The following is a 19,517-nucleotide window of genomic DNA, read 5'->3' as shown; positions in this document are numbered from 1 at the left end:
GTGCCGCCAAAGAATGGGACTACTGTTGGCGGACGGAGGGATTATTAGTATAACCCACAACATATATGTCCAAAAAGCAAAAGGGAATTATGTTTTGGTTCAAGAAAAAATTCAAAATTAAGAAAGTGGAGGTGTCGGTGGTAGGTCAATGAACTAGGCCCAAATGGGCGACTCACATGCCTATGTCTGTTTTTCATTTGGGATTGGAGGAATATTGTAGAAGAATAATGCTTTTCTTTATAAAATAACATTAAACAGCAATTATTGTAATTATTGGTCAATATTGATATTTTAAAAATCTAATTAAGAGATGAGGGAATGAGATTTGGGTGTGTAGTAGTAATAGTATTGACGCGTCGCCAGCCATGTGCATTGATAAGTTGTACTGTACCACAGCTTCTTGTGGGTCCCACCGCTCATCAATCCTATACTAAAGAAAGTGAGTGAGATGGGTTTGAACTTATGGCGGTTTATCCATAGAAAGATTAATGCTCGAGGCAAAAGATTTCAAGTTTGAATTCATCGCGACGTGATCACTATAAAATGGTTAAAGATCGGATTGTTCAAATTTAAATATTGCGAAAGGGTATTTTTAAAGATAAAACAATTTTAAGTAAATTATTAGGGTTCATTTGATAAGAAAGATGAGATATAACAAGATTTGTTAAATAAGATAAGAAATGCGGGCTTCGTGTCAAGATAAGCTCGGATGAAAGTTTTTTCATTGTTGTTTGAGAGACAAGAAATTATCTAGATTTTTTATTAATAAATCATAATAAATGAGGTAGAAATGCTATCCGACCAAATTTGTGAGATACATATCTTTGTATTTTTAGGAAAAATTTGCGGGTTCAGATGGGTCATAGAGAAAACCACGGGCTGACATAATAGATTAACTATGATATCAAACACTTAGAAATAGTCATATAAATATCTATATCTAGACATTACTAACTTATCAAATGGGCTCTTAGTGTGTATGAGTTTATGTTTAGCAATCGATCTAGTAAGAATATCAGACCAATTAATGAGTAGTGTGGTCAAACTTAATATAGTTGGCGTAATCATATACTATATCAAAATCTATGCATTTATGAGCACTAACAATGTGAAATAAAATTAAAAAGGCTAGGAAATTTGTTAGGTTGACTTCTTGTTATAATAACTTAAACAATTATGAATTGTCAATTGCATCATGTGTAATCTTCATTAATAGATCGAAAATTTTCTGGGGGGATCTAGAATTCTGAGTGGTGCAGTGATAATTAAATGTCAGATCTATTGTAGAATGACATAAATAGGGGAGGTGTAATTCGTTTCATGTGGGTTTCAACTATTTTTGGATCTTGCTATTAAAAAACATGGTAGTTTTGTTTGTTTGTAAGTGATAATATAATTAAATCATGAATTTGAAACAAAAATCAATGGTAGTACTTGGATTACTATTAATTTTGTTTGAAGAATTGTGAAATATTAAAATCAAATCAAGAATTTATTACTATTAATATCGTTTACAGGCTTTTGGTATTATGGCTTTTATAGGTGAAAACCGGTGGTAGTAATTAGCAATGATGAGAATTAATAGTGTACAAACAACTCACTTTCTAGAAAGTACAACAATTCAATGCCAGCAAATCCAAATCAATTTACTCCCTCCGTCCCACTTTAGAAATATCGATTAAGTTCGGCACGGATTTAAGAATTATAAAGAAAAGTTGGTAAAAAAAAATAGTGGAATGTGAATCCTACTTTTATATAGTATTAGTTTTGTACTCTCTCCATCCCTGATTAAGAGTCGCACTTTGACCGGACACGAGTTTTAAGAAATGTAAAGAAAATTGGTTGAAAAAGTTAGTGGAATTTGAGACCCATTTTTTTATATTGATTTTATAATAAAATGTGAGTGAATTGAGTTAGTGGAATGTGAGACCTACTCACTATTTATGGCAAAAATAAAGTGTGATCCTTAATTGGAGACGGATCGAAATGGAAAAGCGTGACTCTTAAATGGGGACGGAGGAAGTAATAAAAAATGTAAGTGGAAAAAGGTGAGTGTAATGTGGAGCCTATTACCAATTATGGAAAATTTCAACTGGGACTTCTAAAATGGGACACACAAAAATGGTAAATCAGGACTCCTAAAGTGGGACGGGGGAGAAAAACATTTTGAATAAAATGTATTCATTTGGAAAGTTGGACATCAAATTTATTTTATCACCTCAAAATATCAAATTACTCAAACCTCAATTCAAGTCCAACAAAAAAGGACTAAAAATATTGTATAATCTCAGTTCAAAATCCTCAATGAAAGAACACATTTCCCGGATAACAATATAACTCTTTCTAACTCCCTAATTTTCACAAACTTATTAGTAAAATTCTGATACAAATCATTCACCAGAAACAGCTCAAACAACCTTTTACAAAATGCTTATTGGGGGCAGAAGGGATGAGTGCTTCATTCATCTCCGAGGAGGAGGCAAAGCCTAGCAGCAAACGCTCCCGTGGGCTCAGCAGCGGCCTCAGCGCGTAGGCTCTCCTTGATGTGGTTCATGCGAGCAGCGAGGCTCCCTTGCTCCTTCTTGAGGGAGGCAGCATCCTCCGTGAGTTCGTGAATACGGTACTTATGGGCGAGAGATCGCAGGCTCGTCATTAGGATTCCGGTCATGATAGCAAACTGCACGAAGCTCGCTTTGTGTTTCTTGGCACTTGTGAGGAGGCTGGGATACTTGAGGCGGCCATCAGGGGTTCGGACAGTCTCGACAGACTGTGGTGTCGGGGTTCCCATGTTCTGTCGTCAAACAAACAATTTCAACACCAAATGAGTAGAGCTGTAAAAACATTCGGGCCAGGTCGCAACTTGCGTTGCAGACTCCCCGGCCCTGCACGGGCCACGTGCTATCGAGCAACACGAAACTTCATTAAACACATCAATTGAAAACATGCTCAGGAAAGCTAACTGCTTCTCCAATATAGAAACCAATACACCAAACCAAAGTATGCTTATTTTGATGCCCAATAAACACATCAATGAACAACATATATAGTATAATGGATTATGAACAGAAATCTACATCTAATTACACATACAAAAACATCTAATTGCACATACAAAAACTCATTTCTGTCTTTGATTTTTCTATCGACAGCAAAGAAGTCAGACTAGGAAATCGAATCGAGCTCTGCGAAATTGTTCGACAGAGGCACAATTCACAACTAATTCGCATCATAGAAATTGATAAATTCATTTGACAATGCATATCTCGCGATGTAATCAAATCCCTAAGAAGAATCGATAACCACTATCACAACAGAAAAACCACTCAACTGCAGAGAAAAACCTCAGCTGGAAAAATTAATCGGAGGAAATGGAATCAAAGTGAATCTACAAATAAATCGGCGGCGATTGAAGTAAAACTAACCTTGCGGCGGAGTCCGGTGACAGATTGAGAGTAAAATTTGGGGAAAGGGCGAGGATTTACGGTTTGGTGATAGAAAAATCGTTGGGTTTGGGGGAATTTGTGGAGCGGGCCGAATCAGCTTGAAATATTCGGGTCCAAGGCCCAATTATCTCAATGGACCGGGTTATTCAGGCCCGAATTTCAGACTTTTTTTTAAAAACAAATTAATACTTCATTTATCCCAAAAAAAATAGAGCATATTTATCATTTTTAGTTGTCCACAAAAAATATAGCATATTAAAAAAAAAAGTTTTCAATTTTTCTCTTACTTTTTTCCTTTCTCTCTTACTAATATGGACCTCACATTCCACTAACACCACTTCTCTCTTACTTTTTTTTTCCTTTTTTATTACTACTATTAATATGGACCACACATTCCATTAACATTACTTCTCTCTTACTCTTTTCCTTTCACTCTTACTTTATCAATTCTATATTAAAATTCGTCTATTTTTCATGGACGGAGAGAATATTTAATAACCAATTTAGTACAAAAATCACAATATAGTAACCATTTATAATATATTAATTATAATGAGAAACAATAAATACTTAAATTTTTAATTTGTGTTTGCTTCTACTCTTTCCACCAATTTTGTTCTTATTTTCAGCTACCACACAATGTCTCAATTGGAAAAATTCTAAACAGATTTCATTTTTTGTAACGATGAAACAAAATCAACTATTTATCCAAAAAAATTTCTTTGGTTTAAAAATTCCTACGGGCCTTTTTATTAGTTGAATCTTGAGGAGTTTGTAATTTCCCATCTCTCTTTATATAAATTTTAAAAACTGGAATATAAGTGATATTTCCATTTTCATTAAAATAAAAAATCTGGCTCACATATTTGCCACATTTATCTTTGAATCTCGTGCACTAGAAACAGTTCAAATATGAAGTTGTGATATTGATAGGACGCAAAAAGCAAAAAGAAATATACATTTACACAAACAAACTAGCATAATAACACATCCAAAGTTGAAAAGAAAAACTAAAACTTGATAAATCAAGGCCATGTGAATATTCCTCAACCAGCAATTCAAAGCCGTCTGCAACATAATTTCAAGCAATGTCATGTGCAAAGGTACTTGAAGATCAATTCTTTATACACCCTACCTGTTTGGACAAAATCACTTGTAATTGCGACAAAAGCAGACCACAAATGAGTTCAGTTTCCTGCTACCAGACGGCTTTGTATGAACAGAAGCATAATAAGGGTGAGTAGATAAGAGTTCCTAAGATTCTGGGTCATCGAGAATTCTTCGTGATACGTCATGGTGGAACATTTCCATGAATTCCTGTTGATAACCAAACAGAGAAATGGTGAAGCTTCATTCTGATGCTATAGCAGATTATTGAATGTAGAAAGTAAAGAAAGACCACGCACCTGAACGAGCCCTTCCTGACTGCCCAACTCGTTTACAAGATGTTCCACAGCACTGCCATCACCCAAAAGGTTTACTGCCCCGTCTACTAGAGAGTGGAAAACTTCCCGAGATGAACCATTATTTGTAAGCCTCTGAACTACTTGTTGGAGATCAATCTGCTGGTTCAGAGGTTAACAAAGCATACTTCATCAAACAAAAATATTGTAGGACTAAAAGTGAAAGACGAAGAATATTCACGTGGGAGATAGAAACCACAAGTTATTCTAAGGAAAAGGGAACAATAACAGTAGTTTGCATGTCAACGGTAGTATTAATCTCATAATCTCTCTCTCTCTATATATATATACCCGCCCCTCAACACAAACACAATATTTATGTCAAATAAAGAAGAAAACGTTGGACGCACACTTGTGGAAAATAAGAAATTTAAAAAATTTGATAAATCAAGTTTACACAAGAAAAATCTGTTAGTAATTTTGATTTTGTATAAAATAGTTCATCATTTAGTCCAAGGTTGCTTAAGGATATAATTCACGGTTTATGCTTAAAACGCTATTGCTCTTCTAGGAAATCAATATGTGGCAACTTTATATGCAATGTAGCCTTATAACCATGTATGATGCATATATGGACTTGAAACATATTCGTATAATCTTCTACACAAACCTGAGGGTCACCATTAGTTATTGACATCCCTCTTCTTGACCTATTCTCCAATAGCGCAGGTTCTGCTGGGGACGCTACTTCAGAACCAGACGAAATACCTCCTAAAGCCCCAGCAACAATAGGCATCATCTGTTGCATCATTCTTGACAAATCAAATCCTCCTCCCTGGCCTCCACCCATACCTGAAAACATGCTTCCAAGATCTTGGTTGTCCATCTGCTGTGCAATCTGATTAACTGTATTTCTCATTGTAGGATTTTGAGTGAACTGTTGCAACATATTTCTCAGCATATCTGGTGACCCGACCCCCGTCTGTTGTGAAACTCCAGACAATAGGCCATCTAGAGCAGGACCCTGCAGAATCTGGGACATTGCATCTGCCAAATCACTTTGGCCATCAACATTTTGCCTTGCTGCTGGCAGACTAGTTTCCACACCACTGGCAATATTAGGTGTTTGTGCTGAGGGTGAAGGATTTGTATTTCCACTTTTTGAAAGAGATGCAAGTGACTGCAAAACGTGTTGACCAACTGCTCTAGCTTGCTTTCCCTGACTATCAGTGTGTGAACCATCAACATCCTTGGGTTGTGCTGGTGGCTGCTTACCTCGCCTCTGCCACAAATATAAGCAGAAATAATACAAGTAATCATGAGAAACTCTGTAGCAAGAACTTAAGCCCCATGAAGAGACAATCATGATAAACTCATACACAATTAATCTGGACAACCTACTACATCGGTAATAGCTACAAGTCAAACATAAGAGCTTTAACAATCTCAGTTCAAATGCTACAGCAGAAGGTCATGAACAAGATTCACCTAAAAGCTATAGAATTAGTAGATCATTCATCCAGGAGCCCAACAGTGTCATGCACACAAAAATGAAAAGGTTGGACAATTTCAGACAAAAAAGAAAGGATTAGAGTGGATTGAAATTGCTAAGGCTGTATGTTGCTAGAGCATGTACTTATTAGGGTTCTTCTCCCCTTTAAAAGATGATTTTGTAGAACCCAGAATGCTAGAAAATAGGTTAGTCGGGACATATCCAAACCTAAATGCCAATAAAGATGTCCATGAGGCATCGCCACATTGGGTTGTGGAGGAAGCAGTCAGCAGGGTGAACTGCTGTTCAGTTAAGAGATTGGTGTACAGAGGGAACTAAAAAGAGAAACTATCAAACACACAGTATAACTATGGAGGCTAATACTTTTGGAAAGAGGGATTTTCCTTAGAGGCTAACTCAAACTCACTACTCATCCTTTAAATTCTTTGACTTGAACAGTTTTCCTGGGGCCACAATATCTATTTTCTTTATGTGTATCTAGGTTGATTGTTTGTGACACATCAGACATGTTTTCCAAGAAAGGGTTTACATAACTTTCACTCTCTTGGAATTGGATGTGCCAGATTAAAGTTCATTTCTTCTCATTAACTGAAAGTGTCTTATAGTAGCAAAATGATGTACATGTTCCCCTCAACAGTCTAACAAACTTACTCTAATTCTTCGTTTTAGTCCTCTCAATTTCATTTTACTTCTGTCATTACGTTTAGAAATTTAGAAACTATGAAAAATAATTGCAGACGTTATATGACATCATCTCTAAAAAATAATTATCTTCCGGTAGACCAGGAAATGGAAAAATGTCTTACCTTAGGTTGAAGGCCTCCAACTCCCAATCCGATTGGAACATTTGAAGAACCACCAGTGCTATTGTTACCTTGCTTGGATGTGCTTGACATTTCATGTGAGGCTCCATCAGAAGCAATAGAAGGCTCAAATTTGGGTTTGTGGTAGGAAGTTTCGACCTGTGAGTTTGTGTTGAGTAAGAAACATGCTGGGAGTTACAGAAGAACATCATTTTGCTTATACTTCTCACCTTCTGGTCATCCATATTGCTGGTCTCAGCAGCTGTGGTACCAGTTCTTCCGATGTCTGCATCTCTGGCACCAGACCGGGCACATTCCTCTTGATTACTTGAACTATCTGGTTGACCTTCACATATAGGTATACGTCAGTATACAAAACACTAGGGGGCAAGCATATTCTATAGGTGTGTAAATTGTAATACCTGATGGTGCATTGTTTTCACCCTGCATGTTAAGAACTAAACTTCTCATCTGGGAGCTGAGATCAGCTAAAGTTGAGGAAATAGATGTAGATTGTGGAGGCTGTTGGTCAACAGTACCAGTTGGTACAGCACCGGAAGCAGAAAATGAGATAGGTTGTGACTGAATAGAAGTTCTGGTAATGTTTAACCCAGTGGTTCCATGAGCTTGACCATAATCAGCAGATGCAGTTGCATTGGCAGCTTGCCCTTGCATTCCTTCTCCATTAGGAGCTCTGTTACCAACTGTAGAGACTGTAGGTGCCAGTGCTGCCCCTGATTAAACATCGTATGGCATCAGTACCCTTCGCAGAATTCTTACAAGCACATTCTTAAGTACAACATACCTGTATGGATGTGAATATTTACATTCCTTGGAACTGTAGCAACACCAACTGGACCCAGAGGTACGTGACTCGTTGAAACACCAGATGAACCGCCAAAAAGAGAGGTAGATTGGAGAGGAAATGGCTGCAGAAGATGATCAACTGTCAAAATCATTTTCCTATTATCATATCAGCAAGGTTTTAAATTATTAAGAACAGAGCATCAAGGAAGTTCAATGTATGAACTTATGGTCAACATACATACATACACTTGATACACACTACACAGACAAACCTTCAGAGAAGAAATAGGTTGATTCTTTTATCGACCAAAAGAATCTGAATTTTCATTAGAGATTTGGAGTACATACAAATCAGCAGATAGAAGTTCATAGCTATATCACCAGACAATGCAAAGTCAGCAAACATATATCTGAAGTCGAAATTGTGCTCCAATTTCACAACACAGCAAAAACAGTACAAGCACTATCTGAACAATATACAGGAACTATAATTTTCATACAGGTATTCAATTACAAACCTGGACCATAATCGGATTAGGCCCGGATGGAGATATATACACAGCAGGCCCAGTATTCACGAAAGAGTCAGCCTACATGAATACCAGTATATGTTAGTGGCTATCATTTAGACATTGGAAACTGCTTGAGTTTAAACATAAAGACATACAGGAGTTTGTCCCATGCGAAGAGTCAAAACAGTCCTCCCAAGCTCTAGGAAAAGAGCACCTAAATGCTGCATGGCCATGCCGAACTGAATGGATTCTGTCTGTACTTGCCCCCTTACGGTAGGATCATTCGACCCCCTTCCTTCATCCAAACGAACTGCAGTTCGCTACAAAGTATATTTATGGTATCAGAACCATTACAAATGAACTACAAAAGTAATAACACAAGTTCTATAGATGAGGTGCACCCGCCCGAATAATGATGAAGGATTTGATAAGATACTAAACCTAGACAGCTAGACTCCTTAAGTTCTTCACAATCTCAAAACTTGTGCTGTACTGTCACCACTCACCCTCTTTTCTAAGCTTCACAATTTAGATATACATTTATCAGAATTAATAGATTATAATCTTCGTCGTTTCCTGACAGGCTCAAGCCTGAGTACAGCTGTTGCAGCATCTTTTCTTAACCCACATCAAGCCTTGAAGAAAAGGATTAAATACTTTCTCCAATAAAATTCTTCCTTTCAGATGAAAAACATCACTCTCAAAGGCCAAAAGAAAAGGTATGTTCAAGATACAGAAAATCAAAACGCATTAGGGAATCGATAACCAAAAAAACTACAATCTCCTTTCATTTCCATGCCAATAGCTAACTAGACTAAGTTTCAGCAAAAAATAACTAGATTCTCTTGTTAAGTGTCATTGAAATGGCAACCTTCCAGTCATATGAAGAATACAAAGACTCAAGACCTCTGAGAAGAAGTAACAAGATAAACACATGTATCTATGCATGAGCCAAAACAAAAGAGATGGTGGTTACTAAAAAACAATATGAATCACAAATATGTTGGCCAAAGAAACTGCACTAAAAGAAGAAGAGAAATAAAAGCTTGCAGAATGCTGCTTACAGAAATCGCTGGGACGGCATGTTCACCAAGGAGACGTTGAGCACGCTGTAAGACAATGCTCAGGCCTTCAACTGTTGGTAAACCACGAGAATTTGGAGGCAATACAGTAGCAGGAGTGCTACCGCTAGCAGTGGACTGATTGGGTTGATTTCCTAATTCAAAGAAATCCTAGTAAGACATTTTATCATTTTATTTTATCAAAGAAAGACAACACACAAGGATATTGATGTTATTACCATTTTGCAAAGCCTGTTCCATTCTGTTCATATATTCAACAAGTGTGCTCAATGAATCAGGAACTGGCTGTGAAAGGGAAAGATTGACTTAGTGTAACCCAAAATAAACTTTCATGTGAAAAAAAATGAATCTTATTCAAGGCTTCATTGGAAGGCAGGTTATCTTTCTAGTTTCTACCATGTTCAAAGATGGAATAGCAACTGCTGCTCCCAGTGGGATTTGCATAGCATGGGATGCAGGTGGGCCATGGAAGGCTTGCCATGGGATGGACTGATTTCCACCCTGATTTTCACTGCCAGCCTGACCCTGGGATGCTTCTGTTGCATTTCCATGAGAGGCCTGAAAATGAGAAGGAACTGTTCACAACTAATTGAACTGATGAGCGTATAAAATTTTTAAAAAGATGACTACAAGTTCAATATAGTTCGAATCTTCTCACGGTGTACCCAACACACATTAAAGAACGCTTAAGATGGGAGTAATCAATCTGTTCTCATCATCATTTTCATGTGTTTATCAAAATCCTCTTTGATATGTAGTGGTCTGAGAAGGCCTTTAAAAGCGTAGGTCAAGTTTGGAATAATATCTCAAGATAATTCAGAGTGAGTTTGATTGTGTATACAACATACTCCCACTTTCCATGGTAGCTTGCAATACAGGCAGTGATTTCATATTTCACATAAATGAGCTAAGGTTCAACAGAATCATATTAATATATGAACTTAATCAGAAAGTAAAGCAAGCTTACATCAGCATTCGCTAATAAGGACTACTGTACACCCACAATGAACACAAGCAGAATAAAATAGTGCCCCAAAGAAAACTGATGCACATGTACCAAGTGAAAAAAAGAGAGTAATTAAATCAGAAAAGAATTAGGCAGGAATTCCAATTCCAATTGTGAATGAAGAGTGAAAAGCCCCAATAGCAAAGAGTAAAGGAAAACAGCTCGTGGATAATGTTAAAACAAGATACAGGTCACCATACTATTTAGCCTAAAGGAAATTGCAGTAATAGAGACCACGTAACTGAAAAGTGAAAACCCACAGATAACATATCCTATATCACAAGCGCAATAATCAAAGATAAAGTATAATATATAAACAACATTGCATAAGAACCACTACACAAGCATCTACAGGAAACTGCACAAATATACAAACAACTTGCTAAAAAGATAAGCGCACCAAGATAGATCATAGAGTTAAACTAAAAGAAATAGGAAACTAATACCGGATGCCCTGGTTGCAAGCCTCCTGTCAGGTTAGTGATCCCAATGTTGTTCAATACAGCCCCAATCACCTAAAAAGCATAAAAAAATCAGTGAATTGGCATGGAAAAGACAGCATACAATGTTCCATCAAGTTTTAGTTGGCAAACCATGCATAACAACATGGACATACCCGACTTATATCTGGCACAACAGCTTCGCCAGGATCCCCAACATTTAAGGTCCCCAATACAATACTATGCGCAACTGGCCCAATACGATGGCGTGGCCCACCAGCAGAATCCTGTCCTGAAGACAGAAAAAGGAAGCAATAAACAAACCTGGGAAACTTCTTGAAGACAGATAGACCAACATCACAGGATTGCAATTTCTCACAACCTCTAACGCCATTGTTTGAGGTTGCCTCTCCAGAGCTAGACCCAGTAGAAGGCTGTGGCTGCCTTTCAACTAAATGTAATGTATCCCCGTTTTCCACATCTATTACATTGTTAAGTGTAAACCATGAAGATGGTATGAAGTGCATTGCATTATTAGCAAATTCTATTAACCCCTCGAAATATTTTTCTAGGGGTAAGGCCATTAAACTTTATTTTTGTAACATGAAACCCGAAGAAGTTCCTTTTTTTAATGTAGACAGACGGTAGAGCTTTTGAACATTGATTTTGTGGAGAATTGGAGATCAAACCCCATTCTCTCGCCTCATAAAGGTCAGGAATACCACTAAGATACCAGACTTCTGGTATCACTAATACTTTACCATATACAATTCATGCATCAAATTAATTGTGTTACAAGCAAATAACACAGGCAAAAGCAACCAGAGAAGATAAAGAGTTACTAATAAAATGAATAACATGCGCTGAGGGAGTTCCACAAAAATCTGATTACGGCTAAGTGAATTTAGTTGCTAAATGCATCATACTAAAAGTTCAGGAACTTAACAGAAAAAAAAAAAAAAAAAAACTTAGCCTATAACATGGATCTTTAATATACATGCACAAAGATACCTCCCAATCTCTTCATCACTTAATGAAAAGTCTATATTATTTTATTTGTAATAATTGACATGCCGCTCAATTCATAAGTACATAAAAAGCAAGCACCAATTGGTAGGATACTATATTCTGAAAGACGATGCTCATCCCTCAAGACCTTGCCCCTAAAAATTAGACGCTGCTGCCCAACAGGAACACCACTTTGAATTGCTATTTTCTCCTTAAATGCTGATACAGGCATCTGAAATGGTGTTAATCAACATGTTAGACAATGAAGATAAAAATGACCAAAAAACAAGCTACAAATTATGGACTTATGGAATGGCCGAATAAAAACTTCTTTGAGGCTGTCTTAAAATTTATTCCTTTTCTCAGAATCATAAGGGGTAAACAACATATCAACCTCCAATATCTGATGGGTACTGGACGACATATGAACCCCAAAATTTACTTGGAAAAAGATAGTATGGCTGATTCAGAAAGAAGGAATAGATAATGCATCCAATGCCTCCCTAATCTGCATCTAGAATTAATTGTCTGCAAAGTAATTAAGTAATCACATAGTATCTAGGAAATTACATTCTTATCCACATGGAAGCTGTAAATCCGTGAATCCAGGGTCTTGACATTGAGCTGAAGAGTTGATTCTGAACTTCCACCACACACATCACTTGTACTAGATCCATCACTAGGCTTTGACTCAGCCATGTAACTTAAATGCCACTGTATATCTGGACACAATGAACATCATAAGATCCGGGTGTAGAACTGTAGTAAGTCTCATCATTGCAATAAAAAATTGTAAGATGAACTCATAAATTAAATGGTGTCATAAAACTCAACAAAGTCTCACAAGTTGTTTCGAGCTGTAAAAGTATCTACACAAGGGGAAAATGTACTTCACATCTCTTGATAGTAATGTTGATATTAATTTGAACAGCAAAAGACAAGACTCTTGAGCTTAGCTATCATTCAGCTACAAAACCTTTGGGCAATAATGGCTATGGATTTGCATCTCTAAAGCATGTAATTCTCGTTAATGTGAACCGAGTGATCGATCTAGTCATCATCCCATGTCTCATTTTGCTTTTTATTAACTCTACTAGTAATAAACAAGATGAAACTACTGCAAAAAACTAAAATAGTGGAACAAAAACGCATAAAATTGGAAGAATTAGCCATTCCTAATCATATTCTAAATTCGATTAGAAGTTCACATAATCCAGAGCAGTCCAACACAGCCATAATTCTCACAAATCAATTAAGCAACTTCCAATCAAATGGAAGGAGCGGCGCATTCAGGAAAAACAAATCAATAAAATGCTAACTTTTCTTCCATTGGCGATCACACGATACCACAAATAGATATATGGCTTCACAATAACAACTTGGGGAAAACAGAGTAAAACAGCTAGAACTTAGGGTTCACGATGGAAAATCATATCGCATAATAATAGAAGGAAAGGGGAATAGCAATCGAAAAAGGCTGATTCAAATGCAAAATCAAAGCAGCAAAATCGAACCTCTGTGATTTTCGGAGAGAAAATCGGGGAAGGGTGGATAGGAAAAGTGCTAGATTTTGGATTCAAAGAAATGATTTTGACGAGAAAAAAAAAAGAAAAAAAAAGCAACGTATTAACATTGTCAAATCTGTATTTCTTCCAGAAGCGTCTAGACTTTCCCAAATTTTCTTTAGTTTAGTAGGGCTTCGTTTAGGCTATAATCCTATTTTCGCCCCATAATTTTAGTACTATTAATTTTGATGGAAAATAATGATTCCTTCTTATCTAAAACTTATTTACTCTAGTTATTGACGGTTCTAAAATTAAAATTAAATAATACTTTACTATAAAAATCAGTTTTTCTTAACTTAGACTGCATCTTCATAACAAAAAGTCATAACGGCATAAGTTCGATTTTCAATCCTACCGAGTCTCCATATTATAAAAATCAATTGTGTTTGTTGATTCGAAATGGATCGGCATTCAATCCTACCGAGTCTCCTCATTACAAAAATCAATTATGTATGTTGATTCGAAATGGATCGACATCGAATTGAGCTGTACTTTTCTAAAAGAGAAGGCCAAGGAGAAATGCAAATAATCTACTAGCTCATTGTTTCAATGTTGAGAATACAAGTGTCGTGAAGCCTTGCCTCTTGTCTAGAGCCATCGTCTTCGTATACAGTTGTAGAATTCTCGTATACATTATGGGTATTGGAAAAAAATTAATTGGATAAAACAAAAGACAATGTTGGGCCACTATACTTGATTTTATATAAGTATGTACATATTTCGTTACGTGACAATGATTTTACATATCTACGTAACAATAAACATTGCTTTCTTAAACTCTTTGCCGAAAAATTTCGTGTCAACCGTAAGGATTGGATGGATTACTAAAAAAGGCTCATAACTTGAGCATAACTCCTAACCCGTTGGCACGACACATTGACTAGAGTCATTTATTTTCTTAGTTCTAACTCTAATAAGTAACCTACTTTGAATAATCTAATTAGGGATGGAGCCAAAAGTTATATTTGAGGGGCAAAATTATAAATATACAAATAAATTATTATAGAAATATAACAAAGGGAAGACAATTTAGCTATCCAAAGTCCTTGGTGACTTCCTTTGTTTCGATCTAGCTCTGCTTATTATGTTATCAAACTGCATACAATTTTTATAGACCTTTTTCTATTTTCCAGGGCTCTACGTATTTTATTTTGAAGGAGGGGCTATTTCATTTTAAAATATAGGACTGCGAATATTTTAGGGTAGTGTGTTATTTTTTTATTAAAATATAGGATGCATTTCAGTGGTAGAATAAATATATTAAAATAAAATGCTATGTATTCTTACATAAAATAAAATAAAAATTGAGGCAGGGGATTTGCCCCTTCTCAACATACACTAGCTCCGTCCATAAATCTAATGATCCATCTTATTTATCATTTGGAATTTAAGAGCATCTCCAATAGCGGCTAGCCCACCGGCTAGTCGAACTATTGGAACCGGTCAGCGGTATTTTGGCTAGTCGATCGGCGAGCTCTAGCCGATTTGCGGGCGTTAGCCGACCGCTGGCCGATCCCGCTAGTCGCCATTGTAGGCTCAATTTCGGCTAGCCTGTTGCATTTTTTTAATGTATTTTTTATGTATTTTTTTTATTTATTGCATTTTTTAATGTATTTTTTATGCATTTTTAATGTATTTTTTTATGATTATTTTTAGGATGGACCTTTTTTAATTTATATAAAATTATTGCATTTTTAATGTATTTTTTTAATAAATTAGTGAGGAGTAGAGTGGGGTGGTGGCTCGTGTGTGGAAGTCCGGATTTTTTTTTATTATGTAATTTTTTTTTATTTTTAGTTAATGTACTTTCTTTTATTTAAATAAAATTAACGAATTTTTTCCGTATATGTGTCGTAGATTTAATTCCGTATTTTGTGTTTAATTCCGTAAATGTAGTTGTTTTTGAATTATTTTTATTGCGGCTAGCCTGTGGCTGGCCCGCAAGGCTAACCTATTTGATTAAAATGATGATGTGGCAGGTGGAATTTTAGTGTTGATGACGTGGCAGAGAGAGAGTGGCTAGCATGTGGCTGGCCTAAAGCCATTGGAGATGCTCTAAGAATCACTTCCTACGATTTATTAAAAGATGCTCTAAGAGTCACTTACGCACTCGATAAATTCATGTCAAAATACTCTTCATAAAAATATCAAATCACTTATTTTTGAGTGAGCTCGGGATTTTAAGAGACACTGTAACATTTTCCTCATAAAAACTGAATGCCCAATCCATCATCATTTTCTTCATACCAAATCTAAACATAGTACAATTAAATAACTTTTGAATATCATACCAATTAGCTTGAAATACCAAAAGTCAATTAATAATTTATAAGCACTATTTGGTCATAAGTTTGGCAATATGTCATCAATTACTTAGGCAAGATTAAATTAATTTGTTAGAGTCCTCGTTGAAGAATCCAAAAGTTGTTACACAATAGTCTGGTACCCTGTCACACTTCAGATTAAAGATTCCACAACGTAACTACTGCGTCTGCATTATTACAAAATCAAAAATGGCCTTATCATTATCCTCTCCATCAAATTAAATCTGCACTTCTCATTTTCACATTGCCAAAAAATCAAATTTTTTTCAATGGCCAACACTACCACTGCGGGCAAACCCATTAAATGCAGAGGTAAATTACTAACCAATTAATAATACTATTAAATCTACTTATCTGTATACACTAATAAGCGGTCAACGCCGGCTGTTTTTGCAGCGGCGGTGGCGAGGGCAGCTGCGGCGCCGCTGGTGATCGAGGAGATCGTCGTCGATCCTCCTAAATCCGGCGAGCTTCGCATCAAAATCATCTGCACTTCTCTCTGCCACAGCGATGTCACTTTCTTGAACTTAAATGTATGCTAATTACTATCAATTTCACCCATCAATTTTGATTTGTTTTCTTCAACCTTACCTTTGTTTTTTCGGTCAACTCTTGAAGGTGCCGACGGCGTCGTTTCCCAGGATTTTTGGACATGAAGCAGTTGGGTAATATTTGATTTTATATTTACTTTGCTGATAAACTATTTCCAATTTTCATGGATCCTAATCTTAGAGAATATGTCATTTTCCCCTAATTTACATAAAAGATGCATTCTGTGATGAGATAAAAATCGAGTCTTGCAAAATCAAATTTCCAAAAATTGAGTCTTGCAAAATCAAATTTCCAAAATTTGAGTCTTGACAAATCAAATTTCCAAAAATTGATCCTTCAAATGGCTCTGTCTCCACTTGAAGTGTGGTGGAGAGTGTTGGCGAAGGGGTGACCGAGGTTGTCGAAGGCGACATGGTCATCCCGATTTTTATGAGATAAAAATTGAGTCTTGCAAAATCAAATTTCCAAAAATTGATCCTTCAAATGGCTCTTTCTCCACTTGTAGTGTGGTGGAGAGTGTTGGCGAAGGGGTGACCGAGGTTGTCGAAGGCGACATGGTCATCCCGATTTTTATGTCAGAGTGTGCGGAGTGTAGAGACTGCAAGTCCAAGAAGAGCAACCTATGCACCAAGTACCCGTTCAAAATCGATCCCTGGATGCACGATGGCTCGAGCAGGTTCAGGGACCTCAACGGGGAGACTATACACCATTTCATGTTTGTGTCTAGTTTCAGTGAGTACACTGTTGTTCATCTTGCTAATGTGATCAAAGTCGACCCGACAATCCCTCCCAACCGGGCTTGCCTCCTTTCCTGTGGAGTCTCCACAGGTATGTATGATCTGATTAAATGGAGTTGATAATGATATGCATAGAATTTGAAGCACGTCTGATGTTTTTCCAGGCGTGGGAGCGGCTTGGAGGTCAGCAAGCGTCGAAAAAGGATCTACAGTTGCCATCTTCGGTTTAGGATCAATTGGATTGGCAGTAAGAATCCCTTCCTTTTTCTCTGTTTTTCGTCTCTTTTTTTCGTGTACATCTCTAGATAAACTAGGCGTGGTACGAAGGTTGCAGAAGGGGCGAGATTGTGTGGTGCTGCTCGAATCATTGGTGTTGATGTGAACCCTGAGAAGTTTGAACCGAGTAAGCCCTCCTCTTAATATAGAAAGAGTAATGAAGCTTAAATGATCATTGGATTTGAGAAATCGACATAATACTTATTCTGTACTAATATCTTCATCACAGGTAAAAAGTTTGGAGTGACTGATTTCATCGACTCAACAAGCTGCGGTGATAAATCCGTAAGCCAGGTGAGGAAGTTCGCCACTTGCATTCTTCTCGTTTAGAAATATGTACTAGTACTATATTTCTCGTTAGTCAAGTGTTGCTATGGTTAATTCAGATGATAAACGAGATGACCGATGGAGGAGCAGATTATTGCTTCGAGTGTGTTGGAAGGTCATCCCTAGTCGAGGAAGCATATGCCTGCTGTCGAAAGGTTTGTCCTCCGGCCTTGAAGGTTTAATTAACACGAGTTTTTGTGCTGATTCCATGTTACATTACACCAGGGGTGGGGAAAGACGATTGTGCTTGGGGTGGATAGACCCGACGCGATGCTCCAATTCAGATCTGTCGAACTTCTCGTTAATGGAAAAACTATATCGGGATCCTTGTTCGGAGGTCTCAAGACAAAGTCGGACATTCCAATCCTCGTTAAGAAGTACATGGATAAGGTATATCAGTATCGTGTTCGTGTCCGTGTTCGTGTTGCTTGTTGTATTGAGTGATAAATTAGAGGTTTAATTTTGCATTGGTGCAGGAATTGGAGCTGGATAAGTTTGTGACACATGAGGTTGGATTTGAAGAGATCAATAAAGCTTTTGATTTGCTTCATCAAGGAAAGAGCCTCAGATGTGTGATTTGGATGGATAAGTGAATTTGCCTTTTAGTGAGATCTCTTTGTTACTATATTTTTATATAATGTGAGTGATGAGAATATTCCACAGTTGATGCCAGCGTGGAATATCTCAACGAAATAAATGAAACACAAGCATTTGTTTGTGAATAATATAAAGTGGTGAACGATATTGTGATGGGTGCTTAACTTTTTTTTTTCAATAATTGAAACACAAGCATATTTGTGTATAAAGTATTAAAAACGTGGTGAACAAAATTGTGATGGGTACGATGGGGCGGAGGATGCCATCACAATGGGGCGAGGATGCAACGGAGGACGCGCATCATCTGCGGAGGATTGATCATCGGTTGTCCATCGTCCGCAACCCTACAGTGGTGGACGAAGGGGCGGAGGACGCATCCTCCGTCGCATCCTCCGCCCATTGTTATGGCCCCGAGCGCGACCACGGCCCCGACTTCGGCTGCGGGACATGCCTACAGGGAGTTGGTGGCCTCCTCCGACTATAGGACGTTGTTGGACACGCACAACACCCTCAGGCAGACGGACAACCCGACTCAAATCACGTACCTCCAGGATATGATCGATGAGCCTCCGCTGCAAGTTGGGAATGCTTTAGACTAGCCTCTTTTTATCTGTAGTGCACTTTTTTTTATTTCTAATTTTGTAACTTTTTTTTTATTTAAGTAAATGTAGGATTTGCCTTAATTGTGTTGCTTTTTTATATTTATTTTGCTTGATATATTTGCAAACATAAATTAAATACAAAATAGAAGTAAAAATTATAGGGCAGACTATAAGGCGGGCTATAGCCAGTCCGCCCCATTGCAGGTGGAAGGGGCGGAGGATAGAATGCTGATGTGGCGGAGCATAGGGCGGAGCTATCCTCCGCCCCATTGTGAATGCCCTTATATGTCTCGTTTATAATAAAAAATCCAAACTTAAATATTTGTTTGAATAATATAAATAACAATAATATTGGGTAATTATGTGTCTGTTTCACATTATTTTTGTGGTTTTCTCATTGTTTTTTATTGAAGTCTTTTTCTTCTAATTTTTTTAAAAATCTTTAATACCCCATAAAAAAAATCACATTCTTCTACTCCACAAATTCACCCGGTGTTCATTTGTAAAGTTAACGCAGTTA

The 19,517-nt window shown here is 37.1% G+C and overlaps 3 protein-coding genes across 4 annotated transcripts; 1 reads left to right on the top strand and 2 right to left on the bottom strand.

Annotated features, from left to right (window-relative positions):
* Nucleotides 1–2,247: 2,247 nt before the first annotated feature.
* LOC125222063 (uncharacterized) lies at nt 2,248–3,518 on the bottom strand. Its single transcript, XM_048124471.2, has 2 exons — nt 3,423–3,518; nt 2,248–2,791 (listed from the first exon to the last, which is right to left on the bottom strand). The coding sequence occupies exon 2, from the start codon at nt 2,786–2,788 to the stop codon at nt 2,459–2,461; it is 330 nt and encodes a 109-aa protein (XP_047980428.1). The 5' UTR covers nt 2,789–2,791; nt 3,423–3,518; the 3' UTR covers nt 2,248–2,458.
* Nucleotides 3,519–4,343: 825 nt separating this feature from the next.
* LOC125222060 (Ubiquitin-like superfamily protein) lies at nt 4,344–13,665 on the bottom strand. Of its 2 annotated transcripts, none has more exons than XM_048124468.2 (18): nt 13,532–13,665; nt 12,588–12,739; nt 12,132–12,249; nt 11,392–11,490; nt 11,186–11,301; nt 11,016–11,084; nt 9,960–10,121; nt 9,782–9,848; nt 9,546–9,697; nt 8,637–8,801; nt 8,488–8,559; nt 7,968–8,091; nt 7,585–7,896; nt 7,393–7,508; nt 7,166–7,321; nt 5,517–6,128; nt 4,850–5,008; nt 4,344–4,760 (listed from the first exon to the last, which is right to left on the bottom strand). In XM_048124468.2, exons 2-18 carry the CDS (start codon nt 12,714–12,716, stop codon nt 4,698–4,700), a joined length of 2,691 nt encoding a protein of 896 aa, XP_047980425.1. In that variant the 5' UTR covers nt 12,717–12,739; nt 13,532–13,665; the 3' UTR covers nt 4,344–4,697. The 2 variants fall into 2 exon arrangements, with proteins under 2 accessions (XP_047980425.1, XP_047980426.1); XM_048124469.2 differs by having other exon boundaries at nt 4,850–5,005.
* Nucleotides 13,666–16,066: 2,401 nt separating this feature from the next.
* Nucleotides 16,067–18,559, top strand: LOC125223826 (alcohol dehydrogenase-like 7). The gene is made up of 10 exons (XM_048127122.2): nt 16,067–16,218; nt 16,303–16,439; nt 16,525–16,571; nt 16,964–17,286; nt 17,360–17,442; nt 17,523–17,598; nt 17,701–17,765; nt 17,858–17,953; nt 18,024–18,188; nt 18,275–18,559. Exons 1-10 carry the CDS (start codon nt 16,176–16,178, stop codon nt 18,389–18,391), a joined length of 1,152 nt encoding a protein of 383 aa, XP_047983079.1. The 5' UTR covers nt 16,067–16,175; the 3' UTR covers nt 18,392–18,559.
* Nucleotides 18,560–19,517: the final 958 nt, after the last annotated feature.

Source organism: Salvia hispanica, chromosome 1 (assembly GCF_029641045.1).
Source record: "Salvia hispanica isolate PSC_SH4W2 chromosome 1, Shi_PSC_v1, whole genome shotgun sequence".
Lineage (NCBI taxonomy): Eukaryota > Viridiplantae > Streptophyta > Magnoliopsida > Lamiales > Lamiaceae > Salvia > Salvia hispanica.
The sequence above is the reverse complement of the archived record's forward strand: the minus strand, read 5'-3'. Positions and strand labels throughout refer to the sequence as shown.